This window comes from Bos mutus, chromosome 1 (genome assembly GCF_027580195.1).
Source record: "Bos mutus isolate GX-2022 chromosome 1, NWIPB_WYAK_1.1, whole genome shotgun sequence".
Classification (NCBI taxonomy): domain Eukaryota; kingdom Metazoa; phylum Chordata; class Mammalia; order Artiodactyla; family Bovidae; genus Bos; species Bos mutus.
The window spans coordinates 129675621-129692029 of record NC_091617.1 but is presented as its reverse complement, the minus strand read 5'-3'; the positions used below and the strand labels follow the sequence as shown (position 1 = coordinate 129692029).

Below are 16409 nucleotides of genomic sequence, written 5' to 3'. Positions count from 1 at the left end.
TTGTAAGCCAAGGCCACATAGGGTTGCAAAGAGTCTGACATGACTGAGCGACTTTTACTTTCACCTTTAACTTGGTAATATTCCCATGTATGCCATGCACCTCTGCCTTAGGATAACCTGGGTTCCACATTTTCCCCCTGACCCTCTAGGCTGACCCCTTCTCTCCCCCAGGCCATAGGGATCTCCTGTCCCAAAACAGGGGCCTCACATGCTATTCCAGTAGATCTTCATCTGCCCCTGTGAGAGCTCCAATGTCAGAGACAAAAAGCTTATCAAAAGCATGTAGTGATGAAGACACCAGCAGAGGGTACATAGCACCTAGCCCACTGACCTCAAATGTGGTCAGTTTGGGGTACAGCATTTTTTATATGCTTTAATTCTGTAGTTAAAGGTACAAACCAGTCCCCTTGAAGAGCAGGGAAAGAGAGATGACTCCACTCTGAGAATTCAGTCCGTTACTAATATTCCTCCTGGCCAGACGCAATGTCTGTGAATCTTTCTCTCAGAGCAGATTCAACAAGCTATGCCACAGGGCATATTTGCTGAGCTATGGTGAGGAATCTCCAAGAACCATGAGGTAGAACAACTTCAGACCCCACTTGTCATTGCTCTTATACCTGGAAAGACGTAAAGATCCTTTGCAGGGACTAGGACTGGCTGTCCATCATTATTAACTCTACAGCACAGTACTAGGGTTGTTGAAAGACACCTTGGAGAATGTGTTTTATTGTATTTGGCTTTCCAGCCCCACATCTGAGAAGCTATCCAGTGCTTTGTTAGACTTCACGTGGGTCAGAGAGCTACTGTGGCAGTGGCCACTGCCAACTCCTTCCCAGGTGACCTGAAAATTGTTTCTCTGGATTTGATTCCAAACTTTTTCCTACCTCCAAGAAGCAACAGTTAGACCCAGACATGGAACAACAGACTGGTTCCAAACTGGAAAAGGAGTATGTCAAGGCTGTATATTGTCCCCCTGCTTATTTAACTTATATGCAGAGTACATCATGAAAAATGCCAGGCTGGATGAAGCACAAGCTGGAATCAAGATTCCTGGGAGAAATATCAATAACCTCAAATACAGAGATGACACCACCCTTACGGAAGAAAGTGAATAAGAACTAAAGAGCCTCTTGATGAAAGTGAAAGAGGAGAGTGAAAAAGCTGGCTTAAAACTCAACATTCAGAAAACAAAGATCATGGCATCCGGTCCCATCACTTCATGGCAAATAGATGGGGAAGCAATGGAAACAGTGACAGACTTTATTTTCTTGGGCTCCAAAATCACTGCAGATCGTGACTGCAGCCATGAAATTAAAACACTTAACTCTTTGGAAGAAAAGCTATGACCAACCTAGACAGCGTATTAAAAAGCAGAGACTACTTTGCCAACAAAGGTCCGTCTAGTGAAAGCTATGGTTTTTCCAGTAGAGTTGGACTATAAAGAAAGCTGAGCACTGAAGAATTGTTGCTTTTGAACTGTGGTGTTGGAGAAGACTCTTGAGAGTCCCTTGGACAGCAAGGAGATCCAACCAGTCAATTCTAAAGGAAACGAATCCTGAATATTCATTGGAAGGACTGATGTTGAAGCTGAAACTCCAATACTTTGGCCACCTGATGCGAAGAACTGACTCACTGGAAAAGACCCTGATGCTGGGAAAGATTGAAGGTGGGAGGAGAAGGAGGTGACAGAGGTTGAGATGGTTGTATGACATCACCGATTCAATGGACATGAGTTTGAGCAAGCTCCAGGAGTTGGTGATGGACAGGGAGGCCTGGTGTGCCACAGTCCATGGGGTTGCAGAGTCGGACACAACTGAGCAACTGAACTGAACAGAATCACATTTTAATCCTCATTTTGGTTAGTGTATTCACTACAGTGCTCCTTTTATCCCTGCATAGATGTCTCAGTATGCTCAAGGCTACAATTGCAGTTAGATCCTTTTGCTCATTCATGTAGCCTCTCAGGGCACTCTTTGGAGTTTGAAACCTAAATTCATTCACATTCTGACTTTGCATCATTTTTACCCACTTGCTCCCCGACTGATACCTTAATGGAAAAGGTAGATCAGACACTTAAGTAGTGGGCTCTCTGGAACCCTAGGAGGGTTCCGCTATGATGAATTTAGTTACAAATCTGGGCCTCCTACTGCAGACATGTTGATAGACTATGACCAATGGTCTGAAGGGAATATACTTCCAGATAGTTCTACTACTTGATATCCTAAATCAGGAACGAGGTTTTCCATCTACCTTAAAGCTCCCCTCTATCCCCGAAGTGTTAGCCATCACACCCCCCAGGAAACTTGAAAGAAAGTTCAAAGCTCCACTCTATGTCTCAGTGACTGACCACTAGCACAGTTCTCCAGTGTTCTCTGGTCTGAGCCAGAACATTTTCTGCTCGAATTAATGTCCACTTCCCAGTTGATAATAGAACTCCCACTCTTAAGAATGGGCGTTTTTCCTACTTACCTTTTGTACTTATTTCACTCTGTTTGCCTTAGCCCTATGACTTGTGTCATTCCTAAAGTGCTCTTACTGACATAGATTCAAGTGCCATGGCACTCATTAAATAGTTGATTGCACTTGCTTATTCAACACTATAAGTTTATTGGGAACAAGGGCTCTCTCTCCTCCATCACTGTATCTTCAAGTTTTAAAACCATGCCTAGCACTCAGGGGGCACGCAGATATTTGCTGAATAGATAAATGCGGGCATGTAAATAGGAGCTGTGTCCTGTTTGCCCTTCCTTGCCTGCTCCCTGATTTTGTCCCCCTGTCCTGCACTATCTCCATTCTCTTCTAACCAACCTGGCTCCCCATGTCATTTCTGAACATCACTGCAGTTTTGCCCAGACAGACTTATACGATTTTTATTTCCCTAACTTCAAAGAATTGGAAGTAAAATAATTATTGTTGTATCCCCTCATTTTCCTGAAGGCCCAGAGAGGTCAAGCGAGTTGCTCAGACGCAGGAATGGATCTGTATGTCTACATGACTACTACACCTGTCCTGTGCCTTGGCAGATTTCCATCTTTGGTGGGATGTGGCCGATAAATATTGTCCAGGAGCCTCTAACACGTCTGTATTTACTGTGCCCAGGTTTCTTAAGCAGCAGAGCCAGTCTAATAGTATTTCTCAGGTCTTGGAGCGTAATCAGGTGTCCCTGCCCCTGCGCCTTTCCCAGCCCTCAACACTTTATTTTCTGGTAATGTGATTACACTCAATACAGGGAACTGTTTCTCCCAAGTTATCCCTTGTTATTCTTAAGTAGGAATTATTTCCCAAGTCATGGAGGAGCTTTCGGACTTCTGCGTCTAGCTGTTCAGTGCCCAGAGTTTTGCCCCAACTTTTAATTTCCTTCCCGTGCCGAAGGCCCGTGGTTTGGCCTTGCCTTTGTCAAGAACAGTGGCTAGTGCTTGATTGAAGGAACCTGTCAGTCAAGCAGTCTTTGACAGTTGCTGTAGCACAGAAGATGAGATAACTTGGGAAAGGCTGTAATCCCAAAGAAATAATAATAAGGTCCTAATAAGTTTATTGGAGTGAGATCAGTAAGAGAATGAATAAAAGGTGTAGAGTGCAAAATCACTTGATTGGGTGTTCAGGAAGAGATGAAATCAGAATTAACAAATGTAGCGCCTGGGTGATGGGGAGAATAATAACACCTTTAACAGAGTGACAGAGACAGACATGAGGAACGAGCACATTTAGGAGGGAAGATAACTCAGTGTGGGACATAATGGGTTAGATTTCATGGAAACTAAGTTTGCATTGAGCAGGCAGTTAGGAATATGAAGCTAAAGTTCAGGAAAAGGAAGTATCCATATCAAGCTGATTTCAAAGTCACAGCCTTTTCATTTATGTAGAGTGAGGATGAACAGAGCTTTGGGATGCATGTCCATTTAAGGAAGGGAAGGGGTGAAAAGTCTAAAGTTTGGGCACTTACGTCTTTTAAATAGAAGTGGGAATGGGAAGTGGGGCAGACGTAGGAAGGGGACTCAGTGGGGTAGAGCAGAGTAAAGATTGAAGAAGAGGAGTGGAGAAGCAAGAAGGGCTTTGAGCTGGAAGTACCCAGCCTCAACAGGAGTGAAGAAAAGTATGGAGACATGTTAATGAGAAGAAGAAAGTTGAGGCAACTTGTGTGCCAGAAAGAAAGCAGTGTCCCTGGAGAATGAGGTGAGCACAGAAGGACTGAGGGTATGAGGGAGAATAGAAGCACTAGAAGGAGGAGATAAACATTGTGAGAAAAACGGTGTCTCCTGCAGCGGAGTGCGAGGCTCGTGGGCCCACCGTGAGCCAGGGTGGCATGCCCTGGGACCAGGCAGGCAGGGTTGGTGGGTTTTTTATTCTAATATCAGCAGGGTTTTTTGTTTGTTTATTTTTAATTGGAGGAAAATTGCTTTACAATGTTCTTGGTTTCTGCCATACAACAACAAGAATCAGCCATTAAGTATACATAAGTTGCCTCCCTCCTGAGCCTCTCTCCTCCCCGCATTCCACCCCTCTCAGCCATCACAGAGTGCCAGGCTGGGGTCCCTGTGCTATACAGCAGCTTCCCACTAGTAATCTGTTTTACACATAATAGAATGTATATGTCATTGTTACTTTTTCCATTCGTCCCACCCACTCCTTTCCTCGCTATGTCTGCAAGTCTGTTCTCTACATCTGCATCTCCACTGCTTCCCTGCAAATAGTTTTCATCAGTACCATTTTTCTAGATTCCATATTTATGTGTTAATATACAGTATTTGTTTTTGTCTTTCTGATTTCACTCTGTATAACAGGCTCTAGGCTCATCCACCTCACTACCACTGACTCAAATTTGTTCCTTTTTATGGCTGAGTAATATTCTATTGTATATATGTACCATATCTTCTTTATCCATTCATCTTTCTGTGAATATCTAAGTTGCTTCCATGTCCTAGCTATTGTAAATAGTCAGCATTTTGGGATCTGCAACAGAACTGAGTGGTGGGAGGACAGTGGAAAGGAGTCTAATTAATATGTGGAGTATCTGAGCATGACATCCAGGTCAAAGAGAAGATATATGAGGGTCAGGTTGATAGACAGTGAGAAGGGTGGTGTTCAGGGGCTGGAGATGACAGGGAGGACAGAGGGCGGATGTGCACAAAGGTAAGGATGAGATGAGGTCTGATCTAGGCTGAGAAATAGATCAACATGTAAGTTTTCATCAGCCACTTTGGAACCTGCAAATCATTACTTTTTTTTTCTTTTTTAAAATGAGCATTCCTCCTGCCCTATGACTGCAGTGTGGTTGCCTGTTCTTAATAGTCGATGGTCTTTCTCCCAGGCACCGTTCATTTCAATTCTTCTCTTCCCGTTTGGCTTGAACATCCTGAGATTTCCCCCAGGCACCGTTCATTTCAATTCTTCTCGTCCCGTTTGGCTTGAACATCCTGAGATTTCCCATCCTGTCCTGTTCTGAGGGCAGGCTTCTAACGCCTCTCATTTTAGCCTAGGTCAGTGGCGCTCAACCTTGCTGCACACTGGACTCTGAGGAGCTTTCTAAAAACATACGGGTGCCTGGGCCCAGCACAGAGAATCCGATTTAATTGGCCTGGGAATTTGTTAAACTCCACAGGTGATCTTTGTACGTGTTTGCCCAACCGGGTGTTCTCCCGGGTGAAAATAATGACTCCAGTTGTGTTGCCCGCACTGGGAGCTACCTGATGAGCACAGACCCACCCCTTCTCTAACCATGGCAGTATTACAAGTGTGGCTGCGCATGAGGACTCCAGAGTCTGATGCCTGGATTCCTATCTCAGCTCTGTGATGCTAGGCAAACTCTCAGTTATCTAGAATCCTCAATTTCCTAATGTGCTGATGGGGAATAATAATGCCTACAAAAGGCTTAATTCTCAGAATGTAACATACTTACTAGCACAATGCCTGCCACATAGAAGTGCTCAACAAATAGTAGTTGTTTTTGTTAATATTTGTGTTGTGATTGCATTAGCTTTTTTTCTAATATGCTGTTTTTTCATAGGACCACACAAATTAATTTCTTCCACATACTATTTTGTGCCTCTACATTGGAAAATCATAGGCTTTCTTTTTCCTAAGTTTAAAAAATAATAAAGCTTCATGACTGTAATGATTACAAGTAGCAGGACTTAGTGCTGCAATGAAAGTTGGCAAAGATTACTTTTCTAAATATTTAGCTTAGTTTCAGTTTGCTTGGTAAGAGAGTGGCCACAGGATGGCTCTGTCAGAAACCCACAGATTTCTTAAGGACTGAGTGTGGACCATGATTTTTCGAGAAATTCACTCTGGCAGGAACCTGCCCAATGGTAGTTCAGTTATATTTTGCTTTTTCTCAAAACTATTTATGCAACACCACCACAATATTTATCACATGTAATTATTGTTTCAAGTGTCTTTAAAAATAAAGAAAACATAATCTGCCCTTTATGCCTACCATTCCGCCTGGCAGTTCCTTGGTGGGGTAGTCACACCTTTCTGATCAGCTGTCTGCCCCCACTGCAAAGTGATTGTTCCAGAGGCCAAAACTCTTGCTAAAAACAGCATTAAGCGTAAAATGGACATTAACATACTTGCATTTACAAGCAGTGAAGTTTGTCATCTTCGTGTTGTTATTTATGCAGCATTAACCTTTTTCTCCAGATCATTGACACTGAAAATATGATGGACCGAATTGTGACTGGCTTGTCTGAGTCTAGTGTCAAGGTGCGGTTAGCTGCCGTCAGGTATGAGCTTTAAATGGCCTGAATAAAAATCCTTTGCCATGTGTTTAACCTTTTTCCTTTCCGGACCTTCACCGAGTAAGCACAGAATCCAAATGTTACTTGACAGTATTCTCAGGTGAATTCATACAGTGTGTAACACTATTTAACAGAGAAACTAGCTTGAAAAGCCCATGAAGTCCTGAAGTAGTTGAATTAACGCTGTGTGTAGATAAACTTGAAATGTATATTAGTAATTGTGCAATGCCCAGCAGTGTGTTTTAAAAGGAAAAGTTTTGGCTTCTTGTGAAGCTAATTTTGATTATTCTTTGTAGATGTTTGCACAGTTTATCTAGATCTGTGCAGCAGCTTCGAACCAGTTTCCAGGATCATGCCGTGTGGAAACCTTTAATGAAGGTAAGAAGAAAACATCAAGTCCACACCTATTCCCGCAGAGCCATTAGTGGGCAAGGTAGCTGACAGCTCTCCCTGACCTAGGAGTGTGTCTGATTTTTATGTTAAAGCGTTGTGAACATTTACCTCCTCCGATCTATGTTCTAAGCCTCTTTAGAACACGCGGACTGTGTTTCTGAGGTCAGCATCTCGTGTGACAAGGGAAGTACACACCTGGCTTTCTTGCATTAAATAAAACTTCAGTTATTCATCGGATCTTCCTCTGTGACTAGTATTACACTTTAGACTTAGATCCAGAGTCATCTTTGTGATTTTTAGTTGTTAAAAAGAAAGGAATCAGCCATTTACAGATAAAACCTGTTCTTAGTCTTTTGGCACTCCCTTAATATTTTTAAAAAGTTGTTACTTCCTGCCTCTCCATTCCAGAAAGACTTCTTTGTTAAGACCTAAAGGTCTTTCCTTTGAGGGTACACACACAAAAAAGGGTGGTTTAGGTGAAAGAATTATCTGAATTGAGACTTAGAATATGCATCAGGTTTCTGCTAATAATGTTATCCCTCATACATTACAGAACCACAGGTCACTGTGGTCTCACCATCTTTTTTCTTTTTTTTTTTTTTAAGCAACTGTATACTTTGCGTTTGATCTGCAGATTTTTTTTGTCTAAGCTTTTTGCTTTTTGTTTTGCTTTTTAGTACCTACTGTGAAAGCCTCCGGGCACAGTAAGTCTACCAAAAATTTGTACTACAGAGCTCTTGCCCTCAGCTTAAAGCCTCAGTTACAGTAGAGGCTTCTGTGTGGTAGACTTAGTCAGAATAGTCGGGGGAGGCTTCTGTCAGATTATAAAGTGACTTTGAAGGCAGAAGGAAGGCAGGAGGATTTCCTAGAGAGGAATAGCCTGAAGAGCAGAAACATTACGTGTGGTGTGTGAAGGAGGACTGAGCCGCCTTCAGGACTGTGGTGGAGGGTGCACCGTGGGCACCGGGTGGAAGGCGGGCACCAGCTGGAAGGGTTGGGCCAGTGCCTTCCCCAGGAAAGGGAGTTTACTGTTGCCACTCTTTCTTGTTCTTAGATTGCACCTTTTTTTGTAGCAGCTTCATCTTAGTTTATTGATTCTGTCCATTCAAGATTTTTTTTTAAGTGCTCTACTATTTCCCAAAATAGCTTCCAGATATTTTCTCTGGAGCCATTGCTCATTGCTCATTCTGATTGCTCAGCTTAGTACCCCTCTATCATATGAATCAGAAGTGGTTTCTGACTAGTTCTGCCTGGGCACAAGTTGGGTGAGCAGTCTAAAAGGATTTGTGCACTTGGGTACATGTGGGTATAATTACCATCAAACTATTACTGTTTTGCACATTTAAAGTATAGTATTAAATCCCTGAAAGTAAATGAGTGATTTATTTCAGGTACTTTTAGGTTTTTTTTAGTTCAGAGATTGCTTGCATGTCTATTGATTCTTTTCCCCCTTTTTCTTGTCTGTTGTCTTTAAATGTTGATTAGCAAACTATAGAAGAGTAGGCATTCAGTTTTAACTAAAACTTTCATTTGTGGATTATTTTTTGTTCTTATTTTGGTGAAATTCTATTTGGTCAGTGTTGGATGTCAGCTTCTAAATTTCGTATGTTATATCTGATACTGTACTGAGTAAATGCTTTCAAGAATTTCTTGAATTTTTCTAGCATGTCTTCTGTTTTATCATTTAGTGTTATCTAATTTGAGAATAAAACTTGGTAAAAGCACATGAATCTCTGTAAAACAAATAATATTTTTTAAAATGAATCATAAAAGTAAAGCAACTTTGTGAAACAAGTAGTAACTATTTATTAATGGTTCTTTTTTACAAAATACACATTTTGAAAGTCATTTTTTTTTCTTAACAAGACACAGAACATCCCTTCCTCCCAAAATACACTACCCTGAATTCATATTATTGTAAATTCCTGAACACATAGACAAGAAACAAAGCAACTTTTTAAAGCCTTGTTTGGCATTCACTTATTTCAACCAATGATTCTAAGTAGTATAATTTTGGAAAATCATTATTTCTCTTAATTCATAAGCGTTCTTTGAGTGCCCACTTTGTGCAGTGCCACTTAGGCCTGGATAAATTATAGATATTATTATAGATTATTCTTTCAAAAAGCTTTAGTTTGTAAGTAGGAAAGGAGACTGGCAGGGCTGCACAAAGAATTTGAATAGTGGACAGTAATACGGGCCCTAAGAGAGGTCACAGACAATAGCAGTGGACTCAGGAAGATAGAATGACTTCTTTTTGGAAGGGCTTCTGGAAGAAGATGACTTTAAAGCATGGATAGAGATGTAGGAAGGACATGGCAAGGGAAGGGAAGGGTGAACAGAGTCTTAGAGTAGATTATGGCGAACACAGAGATTGGCCAGCATAGTATATGAGATTTGATCTTTATCACCCAGCTAACAATTCACAGGAGACTTAAAACACAGTATTTTAGGAGAATTGCTTCGATTTTGTAATTCTTGTTTGTTCTTAACATGGGAACTTCAGACTTGATTTAGCTGAAGAAAGCAGATAATCATTTAACTCTCCAAATTTTTTCTTTTTTTTAATGATCCATTTTCATTTTGTGTAACTAGAACTCCTAGGATTCCTTTTGGGGTCATAAGCCTGATCCTGGTCTGATTCCAAGTGCAAAGGATTTCTTTGAAGTGGATATGGCATATAACTGGTGGTGCTTATGAAGCCTTCTCTCTTTGAATCTAGAAGGAAGGGGTTCTGATAATAGCTAACAGCAATTAACCTTTGTCATCATGCTGTGTTGTTTTCTCTAAGTTCAGCAAGAGTCCATGATAGTTTGCTGTATAACTTGTATGAGTCTGATATTGTGTCTGATAGCAATTATGGCAAGGAGTTACCTTCTTTAAAACCTTATTTTTATGTAGCCATTACTGTGTGATAGTTTCTGCTCTAAAATCTTTTTATATATTAATTTTCATACAAATCCCTGAAGCAGACTCTGTTATTATCCTCATTTTACAGGCAAGGAATTCAGAAACTTATTACGTAATTGAACTGAAATTTGCATTCAGGCATTCTGCGTTCTTATGTCCATGCTATGCCACTTCCCTTATTCAGCAAATGACATTTAATCTTAAATATTCCCATCAAGGAAGTGTTGCGAAGTCTCAGACAGGTTAAGAAATGTGTTTATGTTCACGCGTCTAATAAGTGGAGGAGTGACGGTCAGGACCATGTGATTCCAGTCCTGAGAACCAATTCTTCACCTTGCTCTTCCTGTGTCATAGTTTGATCCATCCACATTCCTGTTCAGACAGGTCCTTCCAGAAGCAATGGAAAGGCTCAGGCTCTCGGGCAGTTCTGTGGTTTCCTAAGTGCCTGATGTGGTGGAATCAATTGGGTTAACTTGCCTCAGAGCAGTTCTCTGGTCTTCAAACCAGAGCACCCCATCCTAACTCGTGTCTGTCTCCTTTTCCATGTAGCAGTGAGCTGTAGTTCTCCAGCAAGACAGACCTGAGGGCCTTGGTCAGTCATCATGACAGCACTAGGTGAAGTCTCACTCAGTGTCAGGTGGATCTTTCCTCTCTCTCCAAGATGAGAAATCAGATTAAAAGATAAATTGTTTTTGTTCTCATTTATTCTGATGATCTCACCTGCACGATTGCAAACTATTAATAGTATCCTTTTTTTTTTAATTCCATAGGTTTTACAAAATGCACCAGATGAAATCCTAGTAGTAGCATCGTCCATGCTATGTAATCTCCTCCTTGAATTTTCTCCAAGCAAAGAGGTTAGTGTTGATTTTCTCTTCCTAGATGACTTCTGCCCAGTCTAGAGCTTAGTTAAATAATTTTCACAGTAGTTGACATTAAAATTTGAGGCTCGGGGTTTAACACTACTTCTGAATTGTTTGGATGTTTAGATGTTGGGGGCATTAAATTAATTTTAAAAAAAAAATAAATAAATAAAATAAAATATAGCTGTCATTCCCTGTTAGCCCTTCTCTGCCTGGCATATGCAGCTTATTTCAAAGATATTATAGCTTATAGTCAATCTGAACTGTCTAAAATTGTAAATATAGAAAATAATTACACAAGTAATAGACTATTTTCAAATTATATTTACTAAAGAATAAATTAAGACCCAATTTTGTAAACCAAGATTACATGGCATTGCAAGGAGATAACTGCTGGCACTGAAAAGTAATCTTTTTTTTTTTTTAAGCTTTATTTTGAAAAGTAATCTTTTTAATGTTAATGGTACTTACTTAGGGAGGGTTTACATTTGGGATTTTTTTTCCCCCTTATATGCATTTTATACATTGTTTGTGCATGCATTGTTTTTATGATAGAGAAAATGGAAATAAATTTTAATAAAGGGAAGAGGTTACCTGATAGAATTAGTTTTACAGTGTTGAAATGTCTCTGGTCTGCCTAGTCACGAGCTAGGTTTGGACACCATCCGTTACTAAGTGCATTTAGTGTCCCATTTTGGTGAATTTCTTTCCTGCACTGTAATACTTCAGACTTTTGACTGGTGTTTAGGAAGACATTAGTAATGAGGTGGTGGTTCAGAGACCGTCATTCAGCAAGCGGAAATCTTGGGACAAAGTGGGAGAGACTGGTAGTTGTTCTGAAAGAAGGGGAGGCAGGATAGGACACCAGAGCACCTATCTCTGCTGAGGATGGTGTGGTTGCAGTCAGTGTGACACTTTTAATCATCCTGAACAGCTACCTTCAGAATATTTAGCTAGAAAGGAAGGTAGATGGGCTCTGGTGTAGAGTCATTAACATGATTGATTTTTTTAGTATTAAAAGTAAACTGGATTCTTAACTGGAAGGGAAGGAAATGGTATAAGCATTTATTGGGCTAGTTGACACAACTGGAATATGGACTAGTTTTAATAAAAGTATTGTTTTACTATCAGTTTTTCTGAATTTGGTAACTGTTCTATGGTTATCTAAGAGAATATCCTTGATCTTAGGAAATACTCATTGAGGTATTCAGGGTAAAGTGGCATGATGTTTTCATTCTACTTTTAAATGGTTCAGAAAAAGGGTAAATAATGTGGATATGGGTGTGTAGAATGCAAGATATGATGATAAGTATGGCAGCATGTTAAAAATTGGTGAGTCTGGAAAAAGAATATATGGAAGTTCCTTAAATTGGTCTTGCTACCTTGTAAGTTTAAACTTATTTTAAAATAAAAAGTTTTTTTTTAACTGTACAGTTTGTACTAGTAAAGTGTATTTTTCTTCAAATATGTCATCTTGAAAGGCACTGACCTTTGTCTTGGTATGCAAGTCTGAATTGCTTAAGACATTTCTAGAACCCACTTCAAAAATAGACCTTTCAAGCATTCGCTGGTGATGGTAAATCAGTCCTCTAAGGTTTGAATTTTTTAGAAACTATCAAAACCTATTTTCAGCCAAATACCATAAATAAAGCAAGTCGTCAGACTAACACATGCTATTTTAGGTATAAAATGTATCACATTTAATACCTAAAATATTTGACTAAATATTTATACCTATACTTGACTATAAAAGTACAAGACTATTTTGCTTGTATAATTGATAGGTAGTCCTGAAAGTAGTTCCAAAAGCTGAATTCTGCAGCACATTGATGAATAAGGTTAACAATTTGGAAGGAAGTTAGTTCTGTTCTAAACCAACCATGTCACTTCGTAGTCACAGTTTGTGAAGAACACTGGCACACATGCTGCCGCAGAGCAGGGAGTGGCTGTCTCAGAGGAGGGCAGGGAGCGTGTGGAACTAGGTAACAGATCACAAGGGCAAGAGTGAACGTACACAGGAGTGGGGTATCTCCTGAGTCTTTCAGGACTACAGGGAAAAAGGAGACAACAGGCTTTACTTTGGCTTTTGGATCTGTGACAGAGTCATTGTCCCTACACTTGCCCTTCTCAAGGTGATTTTTGTAGCCACCTCACTCCCTGCCTTGTGAAGGTTGCTTGGAATTGGTAACAGGAGGAAAGAAATCGTAGGCAGAGTGCCAGGCTGTGTATATTATATACACTTCATTTACAAACCTGTCTTTAAAACTGTTTTTTCTCCTTTCCAATCACAGCCAATTTTAGAATCAGGAGCTGTAGAGCTACTTTGTGGACTAACCCAAAGTGAAAATCCTGCTTTACGAGTGAATGGAATTTGGGCTTTAATGGTATGTTTCACAAAGAGGAGAAAGCAGTTACTGAAGTTAAAACTAAAGAATGTTTTATTTGGAGTGTCTGAAATTTTCTTTTTTAAAATCTTAACTCTTTTGGCTCAGTTTTATGAAGACCTAGGACCTAAAAGATTTCATTCACCTTTCAGATTTGAATATAAGCAAGTTTCATGGCCACTGTGTTCCTTGGTTCTCCTATTTATTAAGAAAAGTAGAATTTGGGGGAAAAAGTTTTCTTCATCATGAACTCATTGATATCTGTGTAGAGCTACGTACTTTGCAGGGTGGTTTTGTGTCTCCTTTAAAACGTCTTTGTGAAGTAAGCTAGAGTATACGTATTTTACAGATGAGAAAACTAAGCACAGAGTGGTTGAACAGCTTGCCCAAGGTAAGAGAGTTAGGTATACATGCTCAATAATTTCTTAGCAGTTTCTAGTGAATAACTTGTAATAATCTGAATTCTAAAACTGTGTAACTATGAAGTCAGAAAACCATTTTTCCTTAAAATTTTTTCAAATAAAATCTATTGAAATTGAAAATCATAATTCTACATGAGTTTTTTAAACATAATTATAGCAGTTAATAATTCAATCCAATATGCCAGAAACTAAGCTAAGAGTTTATATTTTCTATCTGTAATTTTTATTTTACATTATATTGGTATTGATTCACCTTGCAATTGAGAAAATGGAATTTAGAGGGTAAATGAATCATCTAAGGCCTCACAGCTAATATATGCTAGAAACGGGTTCTGGGCCTGTCCCCGGCCCATGTTCATCCTCTGGTACTGTGCTATGTCTGCTGTCTTTTCACCCAAATTTTGGGATGGAAATAACCGTCTTTCAGGAAAGCACTGAGTGTATCAGATTCAGTTATTTTTCTTCTTAACTTAACAGCTTTTGGACTTCTCTTTCTTGAAACTCTTTCCCAGGAATTTTTTTCCCCCTCACTTTGTACTCAGCCTCCTTTTCAAGCTTTTTCTCGAGACACTCCCCCAAATTTCGTTTCCCAGTTTGCACTTCCCTTTACACTATAGTTTCAGGGACTTCATCTGCGCTCGTGGTTTCAGCTCCCGTCACAGAAGAGGTTGCTTTGGAATATGCATATCCAGGTAGACTTGTTCCCTGTTTCCCAGGTTGTCACTTCAGTGGCTAATGGGGCTTCATTTGAGGGCTCTCTGACAAGTACAGTTTTAATGCTGAAAACTAAACTTAGCCCACTCTTCAAATTCATATTAACTGTCTTATTCTCATCAGTCTCCTTATTACCAGCTGTTATGTTCTCATTCACAGAATATAAAACCTTGGAATTCTCTTTGGCCTGGGTTTCTTGACACCCAACCCAGTACTCTTTTTGCTCTGACATGTTGCCTATATTCAGAATTTCATCTTTCATAAGTCTTGGATCCTTCATTTCAAAAAGTTCCTGGAGGGCAATAACCACATATTATATTAAGTCTCTAGTTTACAAGAGATTTTTAAACCAGAAGTTGATTTATGAATTATTTGGAATTTGCCTTTTTTTTCCCTTCAGACATGTTGTTATAGCTTCAGGTTAAGCTAGGGTAATCTATAATATGTCCAGAAAGGAGAAAAAGGAGCAAAATAGCTCCTGGCCATCTGGGGCTGCTGGTCTTGGGTACATCTCTCCCCTCCGCCCCCGAGAACCTCCTGCATGGTTTGGCCAGCCATATCAGCAGTACCAGAGAACTGTGAATGCAGTAGGTGGTTTGTGCCAGTAAAGTTAACAAAACCCGCTGTTTATTTCATGCATAATAGAGGAGTAGCTTTAAGTCTTTCTCAAAGTACTTGTCACAGTATAGTTGTTAGCAGTCATTTTGTTATTGAAGTACACGGAAAGCAACTTGATAGCCAGAAGGGTATTCTCGAAAATAATAACCAAGCTCATAGATACAGAGAACAGATTGGTGGTTCCAGAGGTGGGGGTGGGGGTGGGAGAAATGGGTGAACTGTTTTGTTTTTGTAGTTTAAATAAATTGAACTAAATAAATGAAAATTTAAAAATTATAATAGTAGGTTTTGGATTTATTTGAGAAGTCTTAAGACATGAAGATGCCATGTCAGAAAGTGGTCGTATTTCTCATTGAGGAGTATGTATAGGAGTGACAGTTAACTTTTCTCTTGACAGACAGAATTATAGGTGATTAACAGGAATTATAAAAATAATGTGGCTTATCCTTAAGGATTTTCTGCAGATTCTGTTTATACTTGAAAATTATTAGAATTACTATTAAAATATAATTTAATAAAGCAAATGTAGACGTGATTCTTGAAACTTCTTTAATCCTTCCAGAATATGGCATTTCAGGCTGAACAAAAAATAAAAGCAGATATTTTGCGAAGCTTGAGTACTGAACAGCTCTTCCGGTTATTATCAGATTCAGATTTGAATGTGCTGATGAAGACATTGGGACTTCTTAGAAACCTACTCTCTACTCGCCCTGTAAGTAAAATCACCCGAGTTTCCAGATTAACTAGCCTGGCATATACATTACAGAGCACTGCCCTGCCTCTCTGCTCCCATCAACATCTGCCCAGAAGTTATGATCCAAGGCATGCCCCTTGCCAAAGAAGCCAGGAGTTGATATTTAGACCTGTCACCTTCCTAGATGTTCTGGAGCTGCTTCACCATGTGGCCTCCACTCCTGCATGCCTGTCCTGTCTCCCCCTCTTGGTCCTACATGCTAGATGGGAGCCTGCCTTTGTTGCTTTATTCTGACTTGGTTTGCCAGCCAGAATGGGTTTTCTCATCTGCCTAAATGTCTTATCTCTGGGGCCTGAGCTTCTGTCCCTTGGTAGACTCCTCAGTGCCATCTCCTTGCCCACATTGACTGGACTGACCTCTAGAGGTGTCAGCCTGGAGAGCAGTGGGCATATGTCAGAGCAGGAGAGGCTGAGCCTTGTTGTGGGGTCTTTCTTGCTGTTCTCTAATGTTCCCCAAACAGCAGGGTCAGTGGCCTTCAGGCAGATAAACATGGGTGGTTCCCTTCTGTGTGCATCACTTTTGTTCTGAGTCCTTTCTGTACATTTGTGCCCCAAAAGCGTATTAGTAAATCTACACCATATTTTCCAGGTCCCTGGCTTCTCCTCCTCCCC

The 16409-nt window shown here is 40.1% G+C and overlaps 1 protein-coding gene across 5 annotated transcripts in view; it reads left to right on the top strand.

The window, feature by feature from the left end:
• ARMC8 (armadillo repeat containing 8) overlaps positions 1-16409 on the top strand; it is a 108939-nt gene that overhangs the window by 75260 nt on the left and 17270 nt on the right. For 3 of the 5 annotated variants that reach the window (XM_070375745.1, XM_070375736.1, XM_070375752.1), the window contains 6 exons: positions 6643-6725; positions 7037-7118; positions 10814-10900; positions 13198-13290; positions 13640-13681; positions 15607-15756. In XM_070375745.1, coding sequence (XP_070231846.1) covers positions 6643-6725; positions 7037-7118; positions 10814-10900; positions 13198-13290; positions 13640-13681; positions 15607-15756 — 537 coding nt within the window. The remainder of the gene's footprint in view (positions 1-6642; positions 6726-7036; positions 7119-10813; positions 10901-13197; positions 13291-13639; positions 13682-15606; positions 15757-16409) is intronic. The other 2 variants (XM_005908928.2, XM_005908926.2) reach the window with 1 other exon arrangement.